Source organism: Gymnogyps californianus, chromosome 7, assembly GCF_018139145.2.
Source record: "Gymnogyps californianus isolate 813 chromosome 7, ASM1813914v2, whole genome shotgun sequence".
NCBI lineage: Eukaryota > Metazoa > Chordata > Aves > Accipitriformes > Cathartidae > Gymnogyps > Gymnogyps californianus.
The window spans coordinates 33,539,993-33,559,562 of NC_059477.1; the positions used below are offsets into that span (position 1 = coordinate 33,539,993).

General features: G+C 45.4%; 1 protein-coding gene across 1 annotated transcript in view; it reads right to left on the bottom strand.

Moving 5' to 3' along the window:
* The window catches only part of ESYT3 (extended synaptotagmin 3), a 35,044-nt gene extending 15,916 nt beyond the window's left edge, over positions 1-19,128 (bottom strand). Inside the window, exons 1-7 of the mRNA XM_050899936.1 lie at positions 18,844-19,128; positions 12,675-12,716; positions 11,645-11,779; positions 11,024-11,100; positions 3,872-3,938; positions 3,158-3,247; positions 2,026-2,081 (exon numbers count right to left, since the gene is read on the bottom strand). Of these exons, the coding sequence (XP_050755893.1) occupies positions 2,026-2,081; positions 3,158-3,247; positions 3,872-3,938; positions 11,024-11,100; positions 11,645-11,779; positions 12,675-12,716; positions 18,844-19,128 (752 nt within the window). The remainder of the gene's footprint in view (positions 1-2,025; positions 2,082-3,157; positions 3,248-3,871; positions 3,939-11,023; positions 11,101-11,644; positions 11,780-12,674; positions 12,717-18,843) is intronic.
* Between the last annotated feature and the right edge of the window lie 442 nt (positions 19,129-19,570).

The window sequence follows — 19,570 nt, forward strand, 5'->3', positions numbered from 1 at the left end:
GAACATGGCCCCAGCACATACTGCTGTCTGCTCTTGGCCACATGCTGAGACCTTACTGTAGAATGGAAGGAGAAGCCAGCCACATTCAAAACAAAATGCGTTTGGTTTTGGGGTTTTTTTTTAATAGAAAACCAAGCAAAAGACAAGATTCTGTATCTTGGTATATTTTGCACTAAGAAGGAAAACCTTCTCTGAAGTAACTGGACCTTTGGCACACAGGAGATCACACTGCCTGAACTGAGGGTACTGTCTGCCTTGGAGTTTAGGGAACTTTCCAGTCAAATTAAAACTTACACATTTTTAGCTCTTCAGATTAAATCTTTTCTTTACAATTGCTCTATTTGTATGGCGGGGACAACTAATTTGACCTGTTTCTCCTGAGCAAGAAGTATATGGCTATCACAGACGTCCAGTACTCTCCAGATGATTAATGAGAGGATTTCAACGTACTACTACAACTTGGCATGAGCAGAAGACAATATTAAGAGGAAAACCCAAGATCACCAAACCTCTGAAAGACTTTCATCCTCTTGATAAATCTAGTGCTTATAAGGCAGCTTCTCAGGGTAAGACTGTGCAACAAGCTTGTCACAGTTCACAGATTAGGCTAGATTCGCACAAAAGGGAAGTCCTCTCCTACTCCAAATGTGAAACCAGGAGCCTGAAAGCCCTTGGTCAGGCTGTTGGCTTTCCTGTCAAAAAAGCCCCACAGGAAGGTCACAGAATTGTCCCTTCTCTCAAGTCTCAGGGTACACCCAACTAAACACAGCTTGTACATGAGGACAGACAACTGCATTCAGTTTCTTTACTCTCTTAAGTAAGCCTGATTCATTTGAAAGGGAGAGCTCTTGTTCAACCTGTACTTCAGCCTATTCATGGTCATGCATGTTTTGCTCCTGGCTTTCATGTGCAGTGCTGATGAACATGCAAGGGTTTCTGTATTCAAATCCTTGAGAGAGAACCAGGGAGTGAAAATTTAGGACACCAAATTTGCACTTAATTATATGAGAGGCTGTAGGTTGGAACACCTACATACCTTCTCCCTGCAAGGATTAAGGAAACCACGTTAGAAAAGAACAGATTAATTCCTCTGATAAAAACTGGAGCTCTCGGGGCAAACCTCAGGGCAAAAGGCACCCTGGCCTCAAATTAAGAGAAGAAGAAAGCTTCCTCTCACTCAACATCAAAGGTCTTCAGAGGCCCTTTAATGCATAAACTAGCACCTAAAGTAGCCAGCCACTTCCTATGAGTCTGCAAACCATGAGCTGCAGGGGAAGGGAGGGGAACAGAAGTGTCTGCATTTGCATTTAAAGGGAGAAAGGCAATGGCTGAGAAACCAAATATATTTTGTTCTTGTGTAACAGAATTTTCTCCTTCCACTAAGGAACAAGGACAAAGCGAATCTCCAATCTGGAGAAACAGTTTGAAACTTACAGTACTGAAAGCCACTAAGATTTTCATCCTTGCTGTGCAAGTTTTATGTACAAGATCAACCCAAGAGGCATTAGGGAAGAGCTACATTTTCTGAAGAACCTAAAGGGCGAGCAGATGACACAGAAAGAGAAGAACATTTCTCCTTATAAATCTGGTGCAGGTTTCTTTATCATGGATTGTATTTCAGTTTGTCAGAGGGACTGCAACTCGGTGATACATTGCCTTTTTTCACTTCAAGATAAACAAACATAAGCACAGACTGCCAGTCACCTAGATCTACCTCATCTACCTTTGCAAGTAACTGGCACATGGGAAACAGAAGGCATTTTTTCTTAGTTTATAGACCATTGCAGTTTTGGGGATTTACTATTTCCACCCTAAATGCAATGAAGTGATTGAAGCAATTTTGACAGAATGTAAAAGGCACTCTCCTCAGGTTTTGCAAACTCCACAGCCAGATACGATGGGATATCAGCACAACACCTTTTACACAAGGCTCTTGAGAATAGCTTTGATGATTACTGAAGAACGCCATCCCAACTTCCAAAGGCTTTTTAAAGAAGAATAAAGTGAAGCAAAGTAGACACTCACTTAATCCCTGGGACATCCAGGAGGTTGCTCATGCCTGCCCAGTTGATTTCCAAGTGCTACAACAAGATCAGGGAGAAAAATTATACAGGACCATTAAAATTTATTTCAGAACAAATGTAGAATTTTAAGGGGAAGCAAATGCTTCTAAAACAAAGCCAGCTGTTTAAAGAAAGCAAAACCTGCACCAGTAAGTGACTGCATCTGTACATTAAAACCAACAGCTGGTATAAATTTCCTTATCTATTTTACCTGCCATACCTGAAATGAGGGTATCACTGGGACTTACCCTGCAAGCACAGGGAAAGACAGCATTCAGCTCCTAGCAATGGCCACTGGCAGATGCCCTGGGGTCATGCGTAGTAAATCCAACAGCTCTACCTAGACTTTGAAGTTGTCTCCTCATCCTTTCACTTAGGGTTTGGCCTATGCCCTGAGGCAGGGGGATTTACAAACACCACCTGACTTCAGGAGTCTGTATTTCTATTCACATAATAAACAAAAAGGTTTTTTTTCATGTGCTAAAATAATGCTGCTACATCTAAACACAAAAACACCTCATCCAAGATCAAAAATGTATGACTTCCATGAACTCAAGAAGAGCATAACCCACAAGCAAGCAAAGCTGTGTGCTGTAAGATAACTGGTTCTTACAAGACTAGAAGGTTTCTCATATTTTATTAAACCACAATTCAACTACAAGGCACATGACCTTAAACAGGCAAGCTTTCAAAGCACGACCATGACTGAATGGTCTCCAAGATGACTGCATTTAAAATCTACAAATGGGAAGATTCAAAATTCACCTGCCAGCAACCTTGCAGCAAAGGCCTAGGAAATGGCTCCTGTGCTGTCACCACCAGAAAGTCCTCCCATTCTTAGAGTGAAGCAAGTAACTTTTTAGGCACTACTACAAAAGAATAGGGCAAATTCATTCCTGTCCTCTTGGAGTTCAAGAGGAGCATTGAACAATTAGGAATTTGCTATTCAAACACCTGCACTGTGAGGCATTCACAGTTATGCAGTTTGGGTTACCAGTGATGGACAGCTTGTGTCACTCACTGAAGACCTATCCATGCATTAAGACAGACCAAGAAGCAAGAAGGCTGCAGAGTGCAGTTCACTACTGACTCACCGGTTTCTGCATAAAAAACAAGGTCACTGCTCCAATAAAAGGTGCATCGGTTAGAAGAGGTTCCAGTATCACTCGCAACGTCCCATACAACTGCAAACAGAATAGACCAAGGGAAACTGAGTCTGAAGGTACTCTCAGGATGCAGTTTCAAAACTGTCAGCTTTTCAGTGATGGAGATAATTTTAAAAATCCTACTTGAAGTAATTTTATTTAGAATTTAGTAATAGCAATAACCTCCTCCCCCCCCCAAACCATTGCTATTGATACCGGGCAATGCTTTCTAAGTTTGTGGAGTCTTTCTGCAATCCTGACTGCCACACAATGGAGTGATCTGCCTATTAGCTTTCAACATTGTAAGAACAGGTTGTCGGTCTAATCTACACCAGTTTATGAACACCCTGGCAGAACTGGCTCTTTTGAAGTTCTCTACCAACATGCAGCTCCTCTGAACTCCAGTGGCAGAAGCTGGCCCACATGAGCTCAATGCTCTAGCACTGACCCTGTTTAAGAGTCACACTAAGAAGCTTAAAAGTGGGATTTAGGTGCTTTCCGTGGAAGACATCATTTCCCCAGCCAAAACACAAGGAGATAAAGCCAATCATTCCAAGCCTGCTAGTTGGTGGTTTCCCAGTGAAGTGTCATGACCTCCCCATTGGGACATGCTACCTCCTGCCACACACAGCCTTGAACAGACAACGTTAGCACTGCACGCACCTGTATGCCTTTCACTCCAAGATTAAATTTCGATATGTCCATGTGAATCTCACAGTCCCCTATGTAACTGAAAGAAAATTCTCACATTATTCCACAGTTTGCAATAGTCCAATGAGAAATTTTGGGCTGTACAGAGTATAAATGAAATTATTTTAATGATCGACAACATGACCTCACAGGCAGAGACAGATTTTTCAAGCAACTGAAAAGGTAAAGTTGAGCACATTGAACAAGAGTCAGATCTTCACAAGAGAAACCCTGCAGTCAGCTGGGATACTGATCTACCTGCAAAATGTCAAAGCAACATCTCTATTTCAAAGTCACTTTTCCATTCTGAAGACTGGCAGTTGGCTGAGGCAAGCTTGCTCCAAGGAGGAGATCAACAGGCTCATTCAAAATTCAAAGTCACAGCAATTGCCCTCTTGCTCCCTTCTCTGCCAAGGCCTGATCCCACCCCACAACCTGGTGACCCAGCTCCCAAGCTGATGCAGAGCCATCCTGCCATTACATATGGGGTCCTCACCTTGCCCACAACCAAAAAGCCCATAGATCATCCCTGCCCACAACCCAAAAGCCCACTTGAAGGACAAATTCATCACTAAAAATAACCTGGTGTTGTGGTTTAACCCCAGCCAGCAACTAAGCACCACGCAGCCGCTTGCTCACTCACTCCTCCCCACTCCCAGTGGGATGGGGAGGAGAATAGGGAAAAAAAAAGTAAAACTCATGGGTTGAGATAAGAACGGTTTAATAACTAAAATAAAATATAATAATAACAAAAATATAATAATACTAGTAAGGAAAAGGAATATAACAAAAAAAAAAAGAGAGAGAAATAAAACCCAAGAAAAGACGAGTGATGCACAATGCAATTGCTCACCATCTGTTGACCGATGCCCCAGTAGTGATCCGCCCCTCCCAGCCACCTCCCCCCAGTTTATATACTGGGCATGACATCATACGGTATGGAATATCCCTTTGGCCAGTTTGGGTCAGCTGTCCTGGCTGTGTCCCCTCCCAACTTCTTGTGCCCCTCCAGCCTTCCTGCTGGCAGGACATGAGAAGCTGAAAAAAATCCTTGACTTAGTATAAACACTACTTAGCACCAACTAAAAGCATCAGTGTGTTATCAGCATTATTCTCATACTAAATCCAAAACACAGCACTGTACCAGCTACTAGGAAGAAAATTAACTCTATCCCAGCCAAAACCAGGACACCTGGTTTCCTTGAGGCCAAATTAAAAGACAACAACTTAGATCAGATTTTGGTCAGTTGCCATGGTGAACATCAGGCTTTAAGTAAAACGAATGCTGAGTGCGGTACTTTCGCAATTTGGAAACCACCTTAGACCTTAATAAAAGTATAAACATCACCTTACACAGAAACCAATAGCCACTCCCCAGGGAGCAGAACCTAGCAGATTTGTTGATGCCTCTGGCAGAAAACAATTGAAGGGAGCTACCAAGTTCCCTTTCAGTCCTCTGAGAAATAGCTTTCTGGATGCAGACACACAAACACCCTGCAGGTAAAGCAGGGTGTAAGGTACCACAGCATGGTGAATGTGCTGTGCTTGCCGCCTGCGTGCATAATTTCACCCCATAATCAAAGAAAAAGGACAAGATTTTTGCTCTGACCACACGTATATGGGCAAATAGTGCTGCAGTTGCCACTAATTCACACTGTAATTTGCACATAGACAGATTCCCTCCCCCCCAAAAAAACCTGCCAAGAATGTGTAACCCTGTGAATTTGTCTCCATTTTTGCAAGCAAAGTTCTCGAATATTTGTTTACAGTCACTTAACGGAATTTAAAAAGCTCGTAACACACAAATTAAAGCCTTTAATGTTAGAGCATTCTCATTTCTTAAATAACCAACCTCACAGGCCATGCCAAAATTAACACAATCTTCCTTAGAAGCTAGTCACATAATTAAACTTATTTTTACGTTTATTAATTTCTACAATTTTGGCATTATCTTACAGCTCATTACACTGGGTCCTAATAGAGCTTTGTCACAATAAAAGTCTAAATGAGAAGCCAAAATGAGTTCCTCAATTTGCAGTAATTAATCCAAGAGGATTTAATTCAGCTGTTGCCAGTGTCCAACACAACAAATACTAGTTGTGGTGTTTCAATTTACAACCTTTATACATTTCCACACAGTCAAAAACTCTTCCCACCCAGTCCTAGGTGTCTCTTTTCTCCAGTAACATTTCAATACATGCAATCGTGTTTCAGAGTCCAGACGTCAGAGAAGTCTTTACCCCTTTTATCAGAGCCTAAGCCTTTAGTTATCCTTAAGTCTGCTTCATACAGGCATCACCCCCACACCAGGGTGCTTGGTAGGAAGGATGCACTCTTTGTTCATTAGTTTTACTCATTTCCAGTCCAAGCTGCTCGTGCTTTCACCTGCCCCCTCTGCTCAGCGTAACCTTGTTGTGCTCTCTGCTGTCCTCCCCCTGACAGAATGCACCTGAGCCAAAGTCAAGCCTTAACACTCAAAAGCATGTAGGGCTTCATTTGCCACTCTGCCGCTATCCACAGGACCACGTGGCACCTGTGAAGGGTGGAAGAGCCACCCATTTCTCTCCTAAATCACCTATTGCACAAGGTGATGCAGATAAGCATGCCTGTACCACGGATGAGAACTGGAGAAGCTTGTACAAGTGCACGTCTCTGTCTCTCTTCTGTACTTGGGTGGAAAAGCTAGGCTCAGTGTTTATGATACAATAGCAACCCATTGGCTGAAGGCACAAATGCTACAAGAGCACATAGTGACAAGTTTGACTAACCTGGATGTCTACGTATCCCTTTAGAAATGGCACATGCAATTCTTCCCCTGCAAAGTAACTCCCCAGGGGCCCCATCTTCTCATCGGCCCACATGCTAAAAGCCCCCTTTGGTCCAGCCTTCTCAAGTGCTTTGTAAAGCAGACTACCGCTTAGCCTGCCTGATTTTGAACTTGGGTAAACGAGCAAGCGGTATTAGACAAATAAGAGAGACAAGAAAACGTGATGAAGTACCAGAGGGTATAAGAAAAACCAGACCACCTCTGCCTTTCCCCTTTGCCTATCAAATCAGGCTCCTGAGGGCAAGCGTGCCTTTTATGCTCAAGACCGACAAGTTTCCAAAATGCTTTTAGTTTCTTGTAAGATCCTATAAACTTAGTTAACCCAAACTCCACCAAAGCTCAAAGTATTGTTGCACACTACTTTTAACTACTTTCTCCAATTCTGCACTAGATGACAGAGACTGTCTTTCCAGATTTGAAAACTTCCCAGTTAGGAAGTCCAGAGATTCTCTTTTAAGAGTAAATTGCAATGCATACGTATTTCTTTTTTATATACATATTAATTATAACACTATTCTTCTATGACATCTCATGTACTGTAAATGCCACAAAAGAGCACGGAAATGAAAATTCAAAACATTTCCAATTAAAAGTGATTATGAGTACTAAATCAGATTAATGAAACAGGAAGCAACTGGATTGCAAGATATTCTTCTGGGAGGTAATCGTGCCTTCAAATACTTTGAAACTCTGATGATTATAGCCAATGATGACATGGCTACACAGCAGCTCAGGCAATTGCAGAATTAGTGGGAAGAAAAGCAGCTGCAGGAGGTCAAGTGGTTGCACTTGAAAAGTTCCCATTTTGAAAAATGCAGTTTTGGAGAACATTTCTGGAATGCTTTGACATTAATTCACTTGGAGAATGCAACTGTCAGCTCCCTATGCTCAGGGGACAGATTCATGATTTACATCTAGGACAAATTGTTTGGAGATCCCAGAGTATTGCCAGTTTATTTCCAGCTGGAATCTCATATTTCAGATTTGGGGATTTCAAATCCCAGTCTGGCGGGGATCTCATTTCATTTAGCCACTGCAAGAACCCCGATACTTTCTTATGTGCCATGTGAAAGCTGTAGATCAGGTATATTTGCACTGGAAAGCAGACACATGAACAGAATACAGACACCAGGACCTTCAGACAGATAAATGACAAACTTTGCCTGTACAGAAGACCTGAGGGTAAGCAGTGATTATCTCAACATTTCTGTTCAGTCCTATAAGCTGTGACAAAATTTACACAACTTAATTTACACCGACTGGGTGCATCATCTCAGGGATCGAGCAAAAGATTTTGAAAGAAGACTTCAAGCCTCCTTCCTTGCCTTTGCCAAAAGGTCTCTGTGCCTCACAAGTAATCACCTCTGAGCCTTGGTTTTCCTGCCAAAAACTCAAGTATAGTCCTTTGACAGGGGACAGTCAAGACTGTAATGAGACAATGCTCTACATAACCATTCCCAATGCTCTGATGCTACAGACATGTAAGCTGTTGTTAACAGATTTAATTAAAGCAGCTTCTCAAGTTCCTTTTGGTAACTCCATGCAATACCAGACCTACTGCATCACTGGCTCTGCTGACAGCTACTGCCCATACAAGTAAGGGACCTCCAAGTGCTATTTTTCACAGTTCCCAAGCAAAGGATGCAATCTGTGATATCACATCACAAATTTAACAGAGGAAAGGAAGCTCTTCTTCACACGGCACAGACCTGAACCACAGCATTCAGCGCCACATCATGTTATGGAGATCAGGGGCACAGATTAAACAAAACACTTGATGGACCATAGGTCTATGGGTGGCTGTTAAAACTACACAAATGATTCCATACAGACCACAAAGGAAGGCTAAGAGGGAAAGGTTTTTTCTACTCCTGCTCTTTTCCTGTGTTTTTCCCTGGCCAAGTCAAAGACTCTGGGCTTCAGAGACTAGTTGCCTCCTTGATAAAACTGGAGGAAAAAATCCCTCCTCCTGTACTGCTGTGAGACTGAAAGCAAGAAGCATTTACAGAGCATGCTGAGATTTCTGGATGCAAGACACTGCCTAACACAGAGGGTAACTCAGCACTGGAGCGGGGCAGAGCTGCTGCCAAGGCAGGATTGCTGTCCACCAGGATAACAGCACCCTGCAAGAAGCAGCTGCTCGGCCTTCCCTGCTGCAGCCGCCCTGGTCAGTGCTGCATGCAGTGGTGAGCCAGCCAACAGGCCACGCTCACGTGGGTTCACCAGCGAGGGAACTCCCACAAAATTACAGCTAGCAAGCACCAAGGCAAAGGAGTCATGTTTATAACACGCAGACACGTTAATCCTTTAATGTCCACTGCAACACAGCTATGCTGCTCTAAAACCTAACCCAAGAGAGGGAAGTCAGGCACTGTGGTCTTGGCATTGCAAAGTGCACCACACTGGCACCCACAGCACATCACTGTCTTCTCCAGAGCAGTGATGCCGGCACGCAGCTCTGTGGACAGATCCAGCCAGTTAAACCTCACCAGCATGCAGTGACCGAGAGGTAGTGCAAAGGGCAGCAGCCTCACATTGGGGCAGCTCAAGTCCATCTCCTCTAAGCAGCTCTTCTCCCAACACCAGCTGCACTAGTGCAGACACTCACTGCTATTCATGTAGCTAAGAGAGGCTATTTTGTAATGGGGGTTTGCCTCACTCCAGAAAAGTGGAGATCGCTCATTTCTTTGATTAAAGAAAAGGAAAAAAAAACTATGTTCCTTTGGCAACCCAGAAAAAGGCAGGTAAATAACACCACTGCTCACAGATTTGCTTCTCCCCATTCCTGGAAGTAATACACTACCTCCTGCAGACACTATACAACGCGCAACACCCAGCTTATTGCAGAAACTGATGCTAATGTATTAACACAAGAGAAGCTGGGTCCTTAACACAGCCCAGGAGAAGAGACCCCCATCAGAGAGACAAGGTAGTCTGAGCACTCCTGTGTGAATACAGAAAATACTTGGGTTATCAGATGACAGTTCAGGTTAAGTTATTGTCAGGGTGAGGAACAGAAGTGTTTGGCCAGTTTGGAGATGCTCATGGGTCTGCCAGAAGGACAGGAATGAGGAGGCGGGGGAATCCCTCTGCAGAGGATTGTTAAAAGACAGTGAAAATGAGTATGTGGGAGAAGCAGCCTGGAGAAGTAGTTTAACGGAGAACAGCAGCAACCTCCTGCAGAGCCTTAAAGGCATCAAATCCCTCGATCTCAACATGGAAAGCACAAATGATTTGCCAAAGGTCCTAGAACTGGTCTGGCTATTACAAAGAGCACTTCACTGACAGCAGTGAAGCACAACACGTTCTGGCTGAAAATCAAGTATGTCATTTTGCAGGGAGCAATGGTGCTCTGCCAGGGCTGGGGAGGCTGCCCTGCCATTGCCACATTAAGCAGCAGGCACAGTTCTGAGCAGCTCTATGCTGCTGCCAGGACACTCCGTAATTTCAAACTGCTTTTTCCTGGCACTACCACGAAGAAAAGCCATTTAAATTAGGCAGCTCCATCGCCCACTAAACTTACAGAGCTACAGCAGCATGCAAGTGGTAATTCCCCCAGTAATTCCATTCTCCAGGCTAAACCAGGATAGAGTTTAGCTCTACAGTGGCTCTGATGTTAACAAAACACACAAGCTCATTCAAAACAGCCTGGGAGGTATCAAATGTTTTATCTAATTTTGTTGTTGTTAATAGAGCTAGAGGCAGTTTTCTGCTCAGAGAACAGCTGTAATGAAAAAAAGCAAATGTGTTGGGTGGCATATGGAACAAATGGTGAGTAAAACAAGAGGATTAATCCAGGGGAAGGAATTAAAAAATAAATAGCACAAGTAGTTCTGGAAGAACTGGAGAGGTTGGACTGAAGACGAACCATAGTGGGGCAAGACAGACCAAGCGCTCCATGCCTGAGAGCTGTCAGAGCTGTCAGAACAGGAAATACAGTTCCAAAACTTGAGTTCTTACTGCCGTGAATGGCAAAGCCAAGGGACGCATTCTTATACCCATGGCAGCAGTGATGGGCAGCAGTGATGGGCCAGAGTAGGTAACACCTAGACCTGTGCAGGTGACACTGCTTGCTGACTTAAAGGCTGATGCAGGACATCTCACTTCTGTAAGTACTGAGGACATGCAGCTGGGGGACAGATTATCTCATATCATTCTAGGCTGATATCAGATAAGGACCTCTCCATTCATGCTGATCTTAGTGGACCACATGTCCAGTCCAGCATGACAGCTCACACTTAGGTGTCAAATGAGCACTAAGTTAAGAACCATCTACGTAATCAATGATGCAATGTTACCATATCTGCAGGTCTAGGGTAACTTGTCTTCTACCGATTTCTTTGGTGTAGGCTTTTATTCCGTTGATTCTAGGGCACTGAAACAAAGACAAACAAGATACGACATAGTTAATATCTCTCAAGTTAAACTCAAGTGAAAAGTCCTACTCACATCAATCAATCTGAGTACAGAAGCATTCATTAAAGACTTTGCAGAACTGCATGTAACGTATGAGTAAACCACACAAGTTTTTCGCTTAAAGAGGTAGTGTGAACAGCCTTAGCAGTCCTCAAATACAGGGCTGGTTGCAAGTAACCCATGCTGCAAGCCTTAGGAAGCACTGAAAACTCCTCTCACAAGGGTATAACAGAAAGAAATGTGGATATGTGCCCCTTTTTCTATCTCCAGTCCCATGATACTGACAGCCGGTGGGAAGGATGTGTGTGTCTCCTATATGATCTTTCGTTCATGGTGAAGACGCTGAAGTCAACATGAGGAGGGAACAAAGGAGCCAGCAGTGTTGTTCCGATACCATTTTGTTAAACATGCAGAGCTATTAAAGAGCTGAACATCAGACTCCCCTCGCATCTGAACTTTTCAGAAAAGACTGAACTGCAAGTGTTGCAAAGGATTCACGCTACCTTCTCGCCGAAGTGGATCTTGGTAAAGGTGCATGTTTTCAGATGTACATTCTTTGCTCTGATTTTTGGTTCAAGAACTTCTTTAAATGTTTTTTCCATTATTGTCCCAAAGTATGGCCAAGCCTGTACAAGGACCTGAAGAACAGCAAAAGCAGAAACACACTGAAGATTCTTTGTATAAGATACCTTTTGTTGAGAATCAGACACACACATTAGAGAACATCGGGCTATTAATGTCTGTCCTTTTAAAATACCAAGTCACATTTGTGCTCTTAAGGCATGCTTATGGAAGGATTCATCTCAGTTCCTCAGAAAAGGAATTTGTTTTAGGAACTGAAGGGTGAGTTTTCAGCACCATAGAGTCTATTGACTGCTTCTAACCACAGGGGCTGAGCCAGCAAAGCCCAGGGTTAAAGTCTCTAAAGCACAATAACTCCTAATTACTCCAAAGTGTCACAAAGCTCCCTGGAGTTAGGTTTATTTAGAAAGAAGTGAGATGAGCTTTTACATCAAAAAGAAAGTTTGCTAAAAAGAAAAACAGGATAGTTACTGGATGCTAATTTGCAAGTTCAGCTGTTTTGCTTTGAATTCCACAGAGTCCAGTTCCAGTGAGAGTTTGACTCCACCTGCTGATGGGAGCACCTGCCTCAGAGCTCTCTGGGAACCTCTCTGGTCGGAGGAGATGCCACTACTTTTGCTAAAATAATAATAATACATACACACACATTTATACATACATATATATACATATCTCTCTCTCTACACACACTCGTTTGGTTTTTTTAATCTTAAAATGAAGTGTTGTGGTCAAATTCATCAAACCTGTATCAACCAGGCACAGATTTGGCTCTCACCAAAACCTCAGTGGCAACTCTATACTTAAGTGGCTCCAAGACTTAAGTACAGACGCTGATATGATTGAGCCGTATTGTAGTGACTTGATAACTTTCTCAGACTTGGCCCGCAGAATTTGTGCTGTGATGCAGCTTAGAGCAGATGGCCTCACAAACTGGAGTTCAGAGCTCCTCACCTTGTTCAGCCACTCCACTCGTTCAACATCAGGGAAGTGAACCTGGATGCAAAGAAAAATAAAGTAAGTGCCACATGCCATCTGTTTCGGCATACTGCAACACATGCAAAAGATACCACAGAGCATGGAACAAGTTTTAGAGTATCTTGAGGTCCCTCTGCCCTCATACATACATCCTTTAGAATTTACTATCTCCTTGAAAAATTGTAAGAGGCAAATAAAACAGTAAAAAATAGTAAAAGGCAAAAGAACACACATGCGCTGATGTACCAGTATGCCTCTGGGCACATTTATATGATTAAAGCAAGTGTCATATCCTGTTCATGATGTAAAGCAGCATTAGATTTCTCATCCTTGTCTTGGTCATGCCTTGGGAAGCCACGAGAACCTGCTTCCCTTCAAGATCATGAGCTGTGCAGGACCTGTTTCCTGTACTGGCTCACCTCAACCAGGACACCGCACTTTGGAAACAAGAACCTGCTTGGGAAACTCAATTTATTTGTTGCGGCAGCATTTCTCCACTAATATTAACATAGTGTCAATGGCTTCAGGGAAAAGCAGCACTGTAAGAGTTCAAGTCTATTAGCATACACTATCATGTGTAACAGTCCAATATTTTCACCTCTCAGAGTTTTTTAAGATGCTAAAGACAAATTAAAATGAAGTAGTCACTCATGCATCATGTTTTCAAGTTGGACACATCAAATGCCAACAAGAAGTGCGTGTGTCCATTACAAAATCCCTCCAGTTCCCTGAAGTGATGACTTGTTTAATCACCATCAGGACACTCAGATATGAGGCCACTCTCAAGTAACTAACTGATCTCTCAGACCTCATCAAGAAGCAGCTGAGTGAAGAGACACAATCACCTTACTACAATCACACATTAAAGTCTTATGGATGTGGTATTTTCAGCCAGTGCTACAAGCTGGTAGCAGGTTATTGCAGAAGGGAAGGATGGTGCAGCAGCTTCTCAGAATGGACATTCCGGCCCTGCTCAGCTCTACAAGAGCACCCGAATACAAAGGGACTCCTTCGACTACCATCTAGCCTGATAATAGTAATTGGGTAGGACAATACATTACCTCCTTATATAAGAGCTGTGAATTACAGTCTTCAGTCAAAGGCTTGCTGTTTAATTCAGCAGCTTTCAGAGAGGTGCTCAGAGATGTTTGGATGGAATGGACAGCAGCTTGCCTTTTATTCCAGCTTCATGTATGATTTCAGAGCCCATTTCCCTTGCTCAAATAATGCTTCAAATTGTCTCCAATTATTACATTAAAAAAACCAACGTGATATTACCATATTCTTTATAAGCAATTTCTTTTGACGCTCTAAATAGCAACTTTTCCATTAAATAAGACGACACAAGTTCACTGAAATGTCAGCCTACCCAGCTCTATTTGCATGATAAAGTGAGAATACAGCACCAGAAGGGACTATCAATACTGATAAACCGCTGCTGACATTTCACAGTAAGGCAGATTATGTGAATCAGGGGACCTCCACTTCACCGCCAGCCTTTCATCTTTCACCAACAGGTCCTCTGCCAGGGCACATAAATCCTGGGCAGCCTGAAGGCAGCTGGTCCCCAGCTCCAATGCAACTGCCAAGTGCCAGTGTCCCGCATCATTTGTGCCACAGCTCCGGATCAGTCACAGGCAGGGTAGAGCAGGGATGGAAGTAGCACGGTGAGCTGTCCTTCAGAAGACCTTATAGCGAGGAGAGGGATGTGACGCAAAAGGAAGGACAGACCAGGACTCAGGGCAACAGTTAGGCCACCACATCCCAATGAGAATGTCACAGCCCACGTGCGAGATCCACCAACGTTAAGGGGAGAAATGTAGCATAATATAAACCATTAAAGTTGGCTGGGATTATTCACTAGAGCCAAAGCTGCTAGAGATGCAACTGCAAGAGGTGACCAAGAAGGAAGCTGGTGGCTGAAGAGAGCTGGAACAGCACACAGGAGCATCAGGAAACAGGCAAAAACCGTGAGGAGGCGGCAGCAGCTAGACCCACCTTACGAAAAAGCAAAATTGAATTCTCTATTTGAGCCACAGACACCCAAACCAGACAGCCCAGGGCAAACTCCAAAAGCAACCGCAATGAATTACATATCACTGTGTCACACCTCAGATTGCTGTGATAGGATTAGCAGCCATTTGTGGTACATTTCCATCCTGCTTGACACCCCCTCATTCATGTGTCTGCAACACAGCTCCTACCCAGGCACTCTGTACCTCAGTTTCCCTTGACAGACGGAAGAAATGGCACTGCTGTAGCTCAAAGGTACCATAGACCACCAGGAGCTCCTTGGCTAACACAACAGGGCTCTCACAGAGGCAGACACCACAGAAATTGGCTGACTACGTGTCTCTGGTGAAAAACAGCTTTCTGCCTATTATGAACAGCCACCAAATTTCAGTGGGTTCCCAATACCAAAGGTCAGCTGCACTCAATGGTACAAATTCAATAAGCAGTTCTGCAGAAGCAGCAGAGCTTGGTATCCGAGTGTTGCATCTAGATTATCCGCTGTCTTGTAAGACATAAGCTCTGAGCAAAGCCTTTCCTACCCACAGGGTATTCCCATAACGTGCATATCCTGCTAGCAGAAGATGAGTTCTGCTCTAGCTCAGCCCAGTGACACCACCAAGCTCTGTTCTTGACCCAACAGCTTACTCCAAGAACTTACCTTGTCCTAATGTTTTGGAAAGAAATCATCTGCAGTTCCATACTTTTTAACCATGTGCTCTGGACTTCAGACTCACTTCTGACCCTTGTTACTGGTAAGAGCCCTGGCAGCAAGGTCTTGTCCTAGAGTTTGTCATCCGTACAGCACAGGTAAGAGAAGCCCAAAACACTTCCTACTAAGCCCAGAACCAGCCACTAAGAGCTGCCAAAGTTAACTCTATCCCAGAACAAGACTTAATCCTGTAGCCTTGGGCAAGTCACACTATCAAAATCAGTTTTCCCCATCTACAAAAGCAGGCATACTTCTTGCCAATATTTTAGGAATGCTGCAAAAATTACTCAGCATTTGAAAAGAGCTTTGAAGATCAAAAACACTAGGTAAGGGCCAATTACTAGCAAGTAAAGAAAATGTATACGTTTCTGCATGGCTCCACCTTGCCCTGGAGCAGGCCACACCAACGATCATAGCAATAGCAAAAACCACGTCTGACACAACAGTGCCATTCTGTTCAAATACAACACAGGAATCTATCCATCAGGTTTTTTTTGTTTGTTTGGGGTTTTGCTGGGTTTTTTTGGTGTTTTTTTTTTAAGGTATAGGTATTTTTAGCTCCCTGTGCAGGGGCAAAAAAAAAAAAAGTCTAAACAAGCCTTTTGCATGAGCAAGGAATTAACAGGCAAAATTTTAAAAGGACTGTTCTGTACCTAGTAATATCAGTTTCTCCTGGTAAAAGGAGTTTAACATCAGGAAGAAACCCAGCATACTTGGATGTTGTCACCTGCAACCTGCTAACAGCTGCAAAAGCAACATGGAGAAGTCACCACCACTCCCAGGAGCCAGAACGAAGCCAGAAGCCCGGCTACCTCTGCTCCGGGCACTGACTGGTTTTACAAAAGTCACGCTAAAGGCTGCACAGGCTGAAGTCAGAAAGTCTCACCTCTCCAAGACACAGATCTGACTCTGCTCAACATGAGCAGATTTCCAGCCTGGTTTCCTAAGGAAGCACAGCCTGCCCACGTAAGCTGTCTAGCACAGGAATGCCTCTATTCCAAACTCACTGGCTGGTTTCAGCCAAGAAACCGGTGCTGCAAAATAACCCTGCAAATTCCCTGAAACAGATGGTTGAGTACATGAGGGAAACCCTCCCAGCATCCCGCCTGAAGGAAAGGCTGCAATATGAATGCGTCTCCTAACAACTGATACCAGGACTAAGCAGAACCTGAGTCACATTTGAAGGAGCCACCGCGCTGCTCTCAGGGAGGATGGTTTTTAACCAACTAGTGCAATCAATGATTGGTCTTAACTCTTCACTGGACGGATCCTCCTCATTTTACTACAGGGCACACAAGGAGACAACTATTTACCAATCCCCTAAGACACTGCCATTGCTTCACACCTCCAGAACCTTTCCTAGGATTACAACACCGCAAATCCAACCCATGCTCCCCCTAGCCTGAATTGTATTCCTACTTCCACCTCTGCATGTCAGGAGAGAAGAACACAAGGGACATTTTTAGAGCTGTTTCAATTGAAGGCTCATGAACACCAAAAGGCAAAAATGAAAGACAAAAAAAGACACCACCACAGAGAATAAACTGAATAGACAGCAGGTGAGAATCAGCCTCCAAGACTGCCACAGGGGAGAAGTAGAAGATCAAATCGAGGAAGGGGACAGAAAGAAAGTTAAAACTGAGAAGTTAAAAAAAATCAGGTACAAGTGTAGTGTGAAAGCAAACACCAGCTGATGAAGAAGAAAAGTTACCAACATAGAAGAGGAAAGGAGGAGAAGTGGCGATATGGATAAAAGCTAAAAGTAAAAGCACACGGTGCAGCCCCTTTATCCTTAGGTCCTACATCCTGCCTTCCAGCAGCCAGCTCCAAGAATTCACAAGTCAGGAGTGAGGCCTCTGAAGAGAGTCTGACTCCTTCTCTGAGAGCACGTGCTCAGCAGTGGGAGACAGCACTGGGGTCCCCCTAAGGATCTCCTGAAGGAGGCTGAACAGCCCCAGCTCCATCAGCCTCTCCTCACACACCAGGTGCTCCAGCCCCTGACCATCTCAGTGGGCTCTGCTGGAGTCTCCCCGTTTGTCAAAACCTTTCCTGTGCTTGGGGGACACAGCGTTCTCGGTGCAGCCTTGTGAATGCCGAGTACAGGGCAATCAATAATCCCTTCCATCGACCGCCTGCCCATGCACTAATGAAGCCTGACACTTTCAACCACAAAACCTAAGAACTTTTGAGATCGTGTTTGTGCGTGTTGGGGGGCGATTCTGATTTTTCAACGATGACTAAGAGACTCAATTTCTTGTTACCAAGATTCAGGGCACTTGAGGATAAAACGCAACACTATTTTCACAGCATCAGGGCAAGAGCTGACACCACCACACTCATTAATGCTCTGAGTTGTTTTAAACACTGTGTCAATAAAAACAAGCAGAAACCTCATTCAGAGACAGACTTCTGTGCCCAGCGGGAGGGAACATGTGCAGGGAGCTGCACCACCTCTGCTAGGAGACCCTGGCCTCACTTCTCAGAAGTGCCAACTACTTTAATTTCCCACAGTATTACGGAGAGCCAAGTGCTGTAGGCTATATAAAACAGTTTGCTGACTATAAATGTCTCCATGCAACACTCCTTACAAATAGAGCTCTTTCTTTGATATTCTCTTTCTTACAAAGAAACCATTTCCCTACCAGTCCCTGACATGTTTTTAAATGCTAAGCAAAAGATGAAGAAAAAAAATCCCTCATCATCCTTTTCCACTAGCCAACCAAGGCTACCCAACAAATAACCAAAGACGTAGAATAAAATGTGCAGCTAGATTTTCAAGTTTCTTCACTTTAAAGCCCAGAGTGGCTAGGAACAAATGTGAAGAACAAACAGTGGTTGGCTTTTCATACCATCAAGAGATGGCTCTTTAAAGTTAAATATTTGGTTTTCAGCAAGCAGAGAATATTATGTTTATAGATTTTTTTTTTTCAAATGACACTAAAGAGAAGGAGAGAAAACCTTCTGGATGAGAAGGTCTAAAATAAGTATCCTCTACACCAAAATACCTGCAATGCAACAGCACAGCCCTTAGTTGAAAGGGGATTTCTCCGGGGATACAGCAGTCTATTTTACAAGCACGCTTACAGCAACATGCAAATTTCCTGGACTAAAACAACTTCCAGTTTAGTACTCACTTTACTGAGCAACACTTCAAAATCAGAGACGTTACTGCTCAGTCCAAGGCATCACTGCCACCTCTTTTCTTTTGCCCTTCGGCTGCTCACTACGGAATACCGCGCTCTCTATACTGCTCCCGCCGCACCGCCGGGCGCTCCCCAGCCACACAGCCCAGAGCCGCCTGCACGCCCGCCGCCGCCGGGAGCCCGCAGCGTCCCCGCTCCCGGGGGCTCCCGCCGCTGCCGCGGGGGGATGCGCGGCAGAGCGGAGGGCGCAGCGCACCTCTGCCCCCCGGTCCTCACTCACCCAAGCCGGCAGGTGCCGGGCGGCCAGGCCCCGGCACACCGCCTCCCGCTCGTCCTCCAGCAGCGCGAAGGCGGCAGCCAGCCGGTCGCGCTTCCACCTCCGGTTGTGTCCCCAGCACAGCCACAGCGCCAGCCCCAGCAGCACCCAGCTGCCGCTCAGCCCCAGGTACCCCGCCAGGTAGACGGGACCGAGCCACAGCAGCGCCCGTGCCGCGGACGAGAGCAGCAGCCGCGGCAGGGCGCCCGACCGCCGGGCGGCGGGGCGGGAGGCAGCCGCGGGATTCATGGTGCGCGCCAGGAGCCCCCCGACTCCGAGGGGTCGCCCCTGCCGAGTGCGCCGTCCCCGCACCGCCGCGGCAGCCGCCTCCGCCCGGCGGGGAGGCGCGCCCCGCGCCGCCGGGGCACCCCGCCCGGCCCCGCCGCCAGCGCGCCGCGGCCCGCCCCGCCCCGCCGCGCCATGGCGCCCCCCAGCGAGCGCGCCGCGAAGCACCGGCGGGGCAAGCCGCGCCGTGGCGCCCCCCAGCGAGCGCGCCGCGGCGGCAGCCGCCAGCGCCGGGGCAGCCAGCGCCGAGGGGCAGCTCCCCAGGCCGAGCTCGGGGCACCCCCCTGCTCTCGAACGCAACGGGCAGGCGCCCCCCCCCGGCCAGCCGGGCTTCCCCAAGGGCCACCCGGCCCCGGTGTTACCGCTGGTGAGGGGGCAGTCATCGCATCGGAGCGGGGAAAGGGGT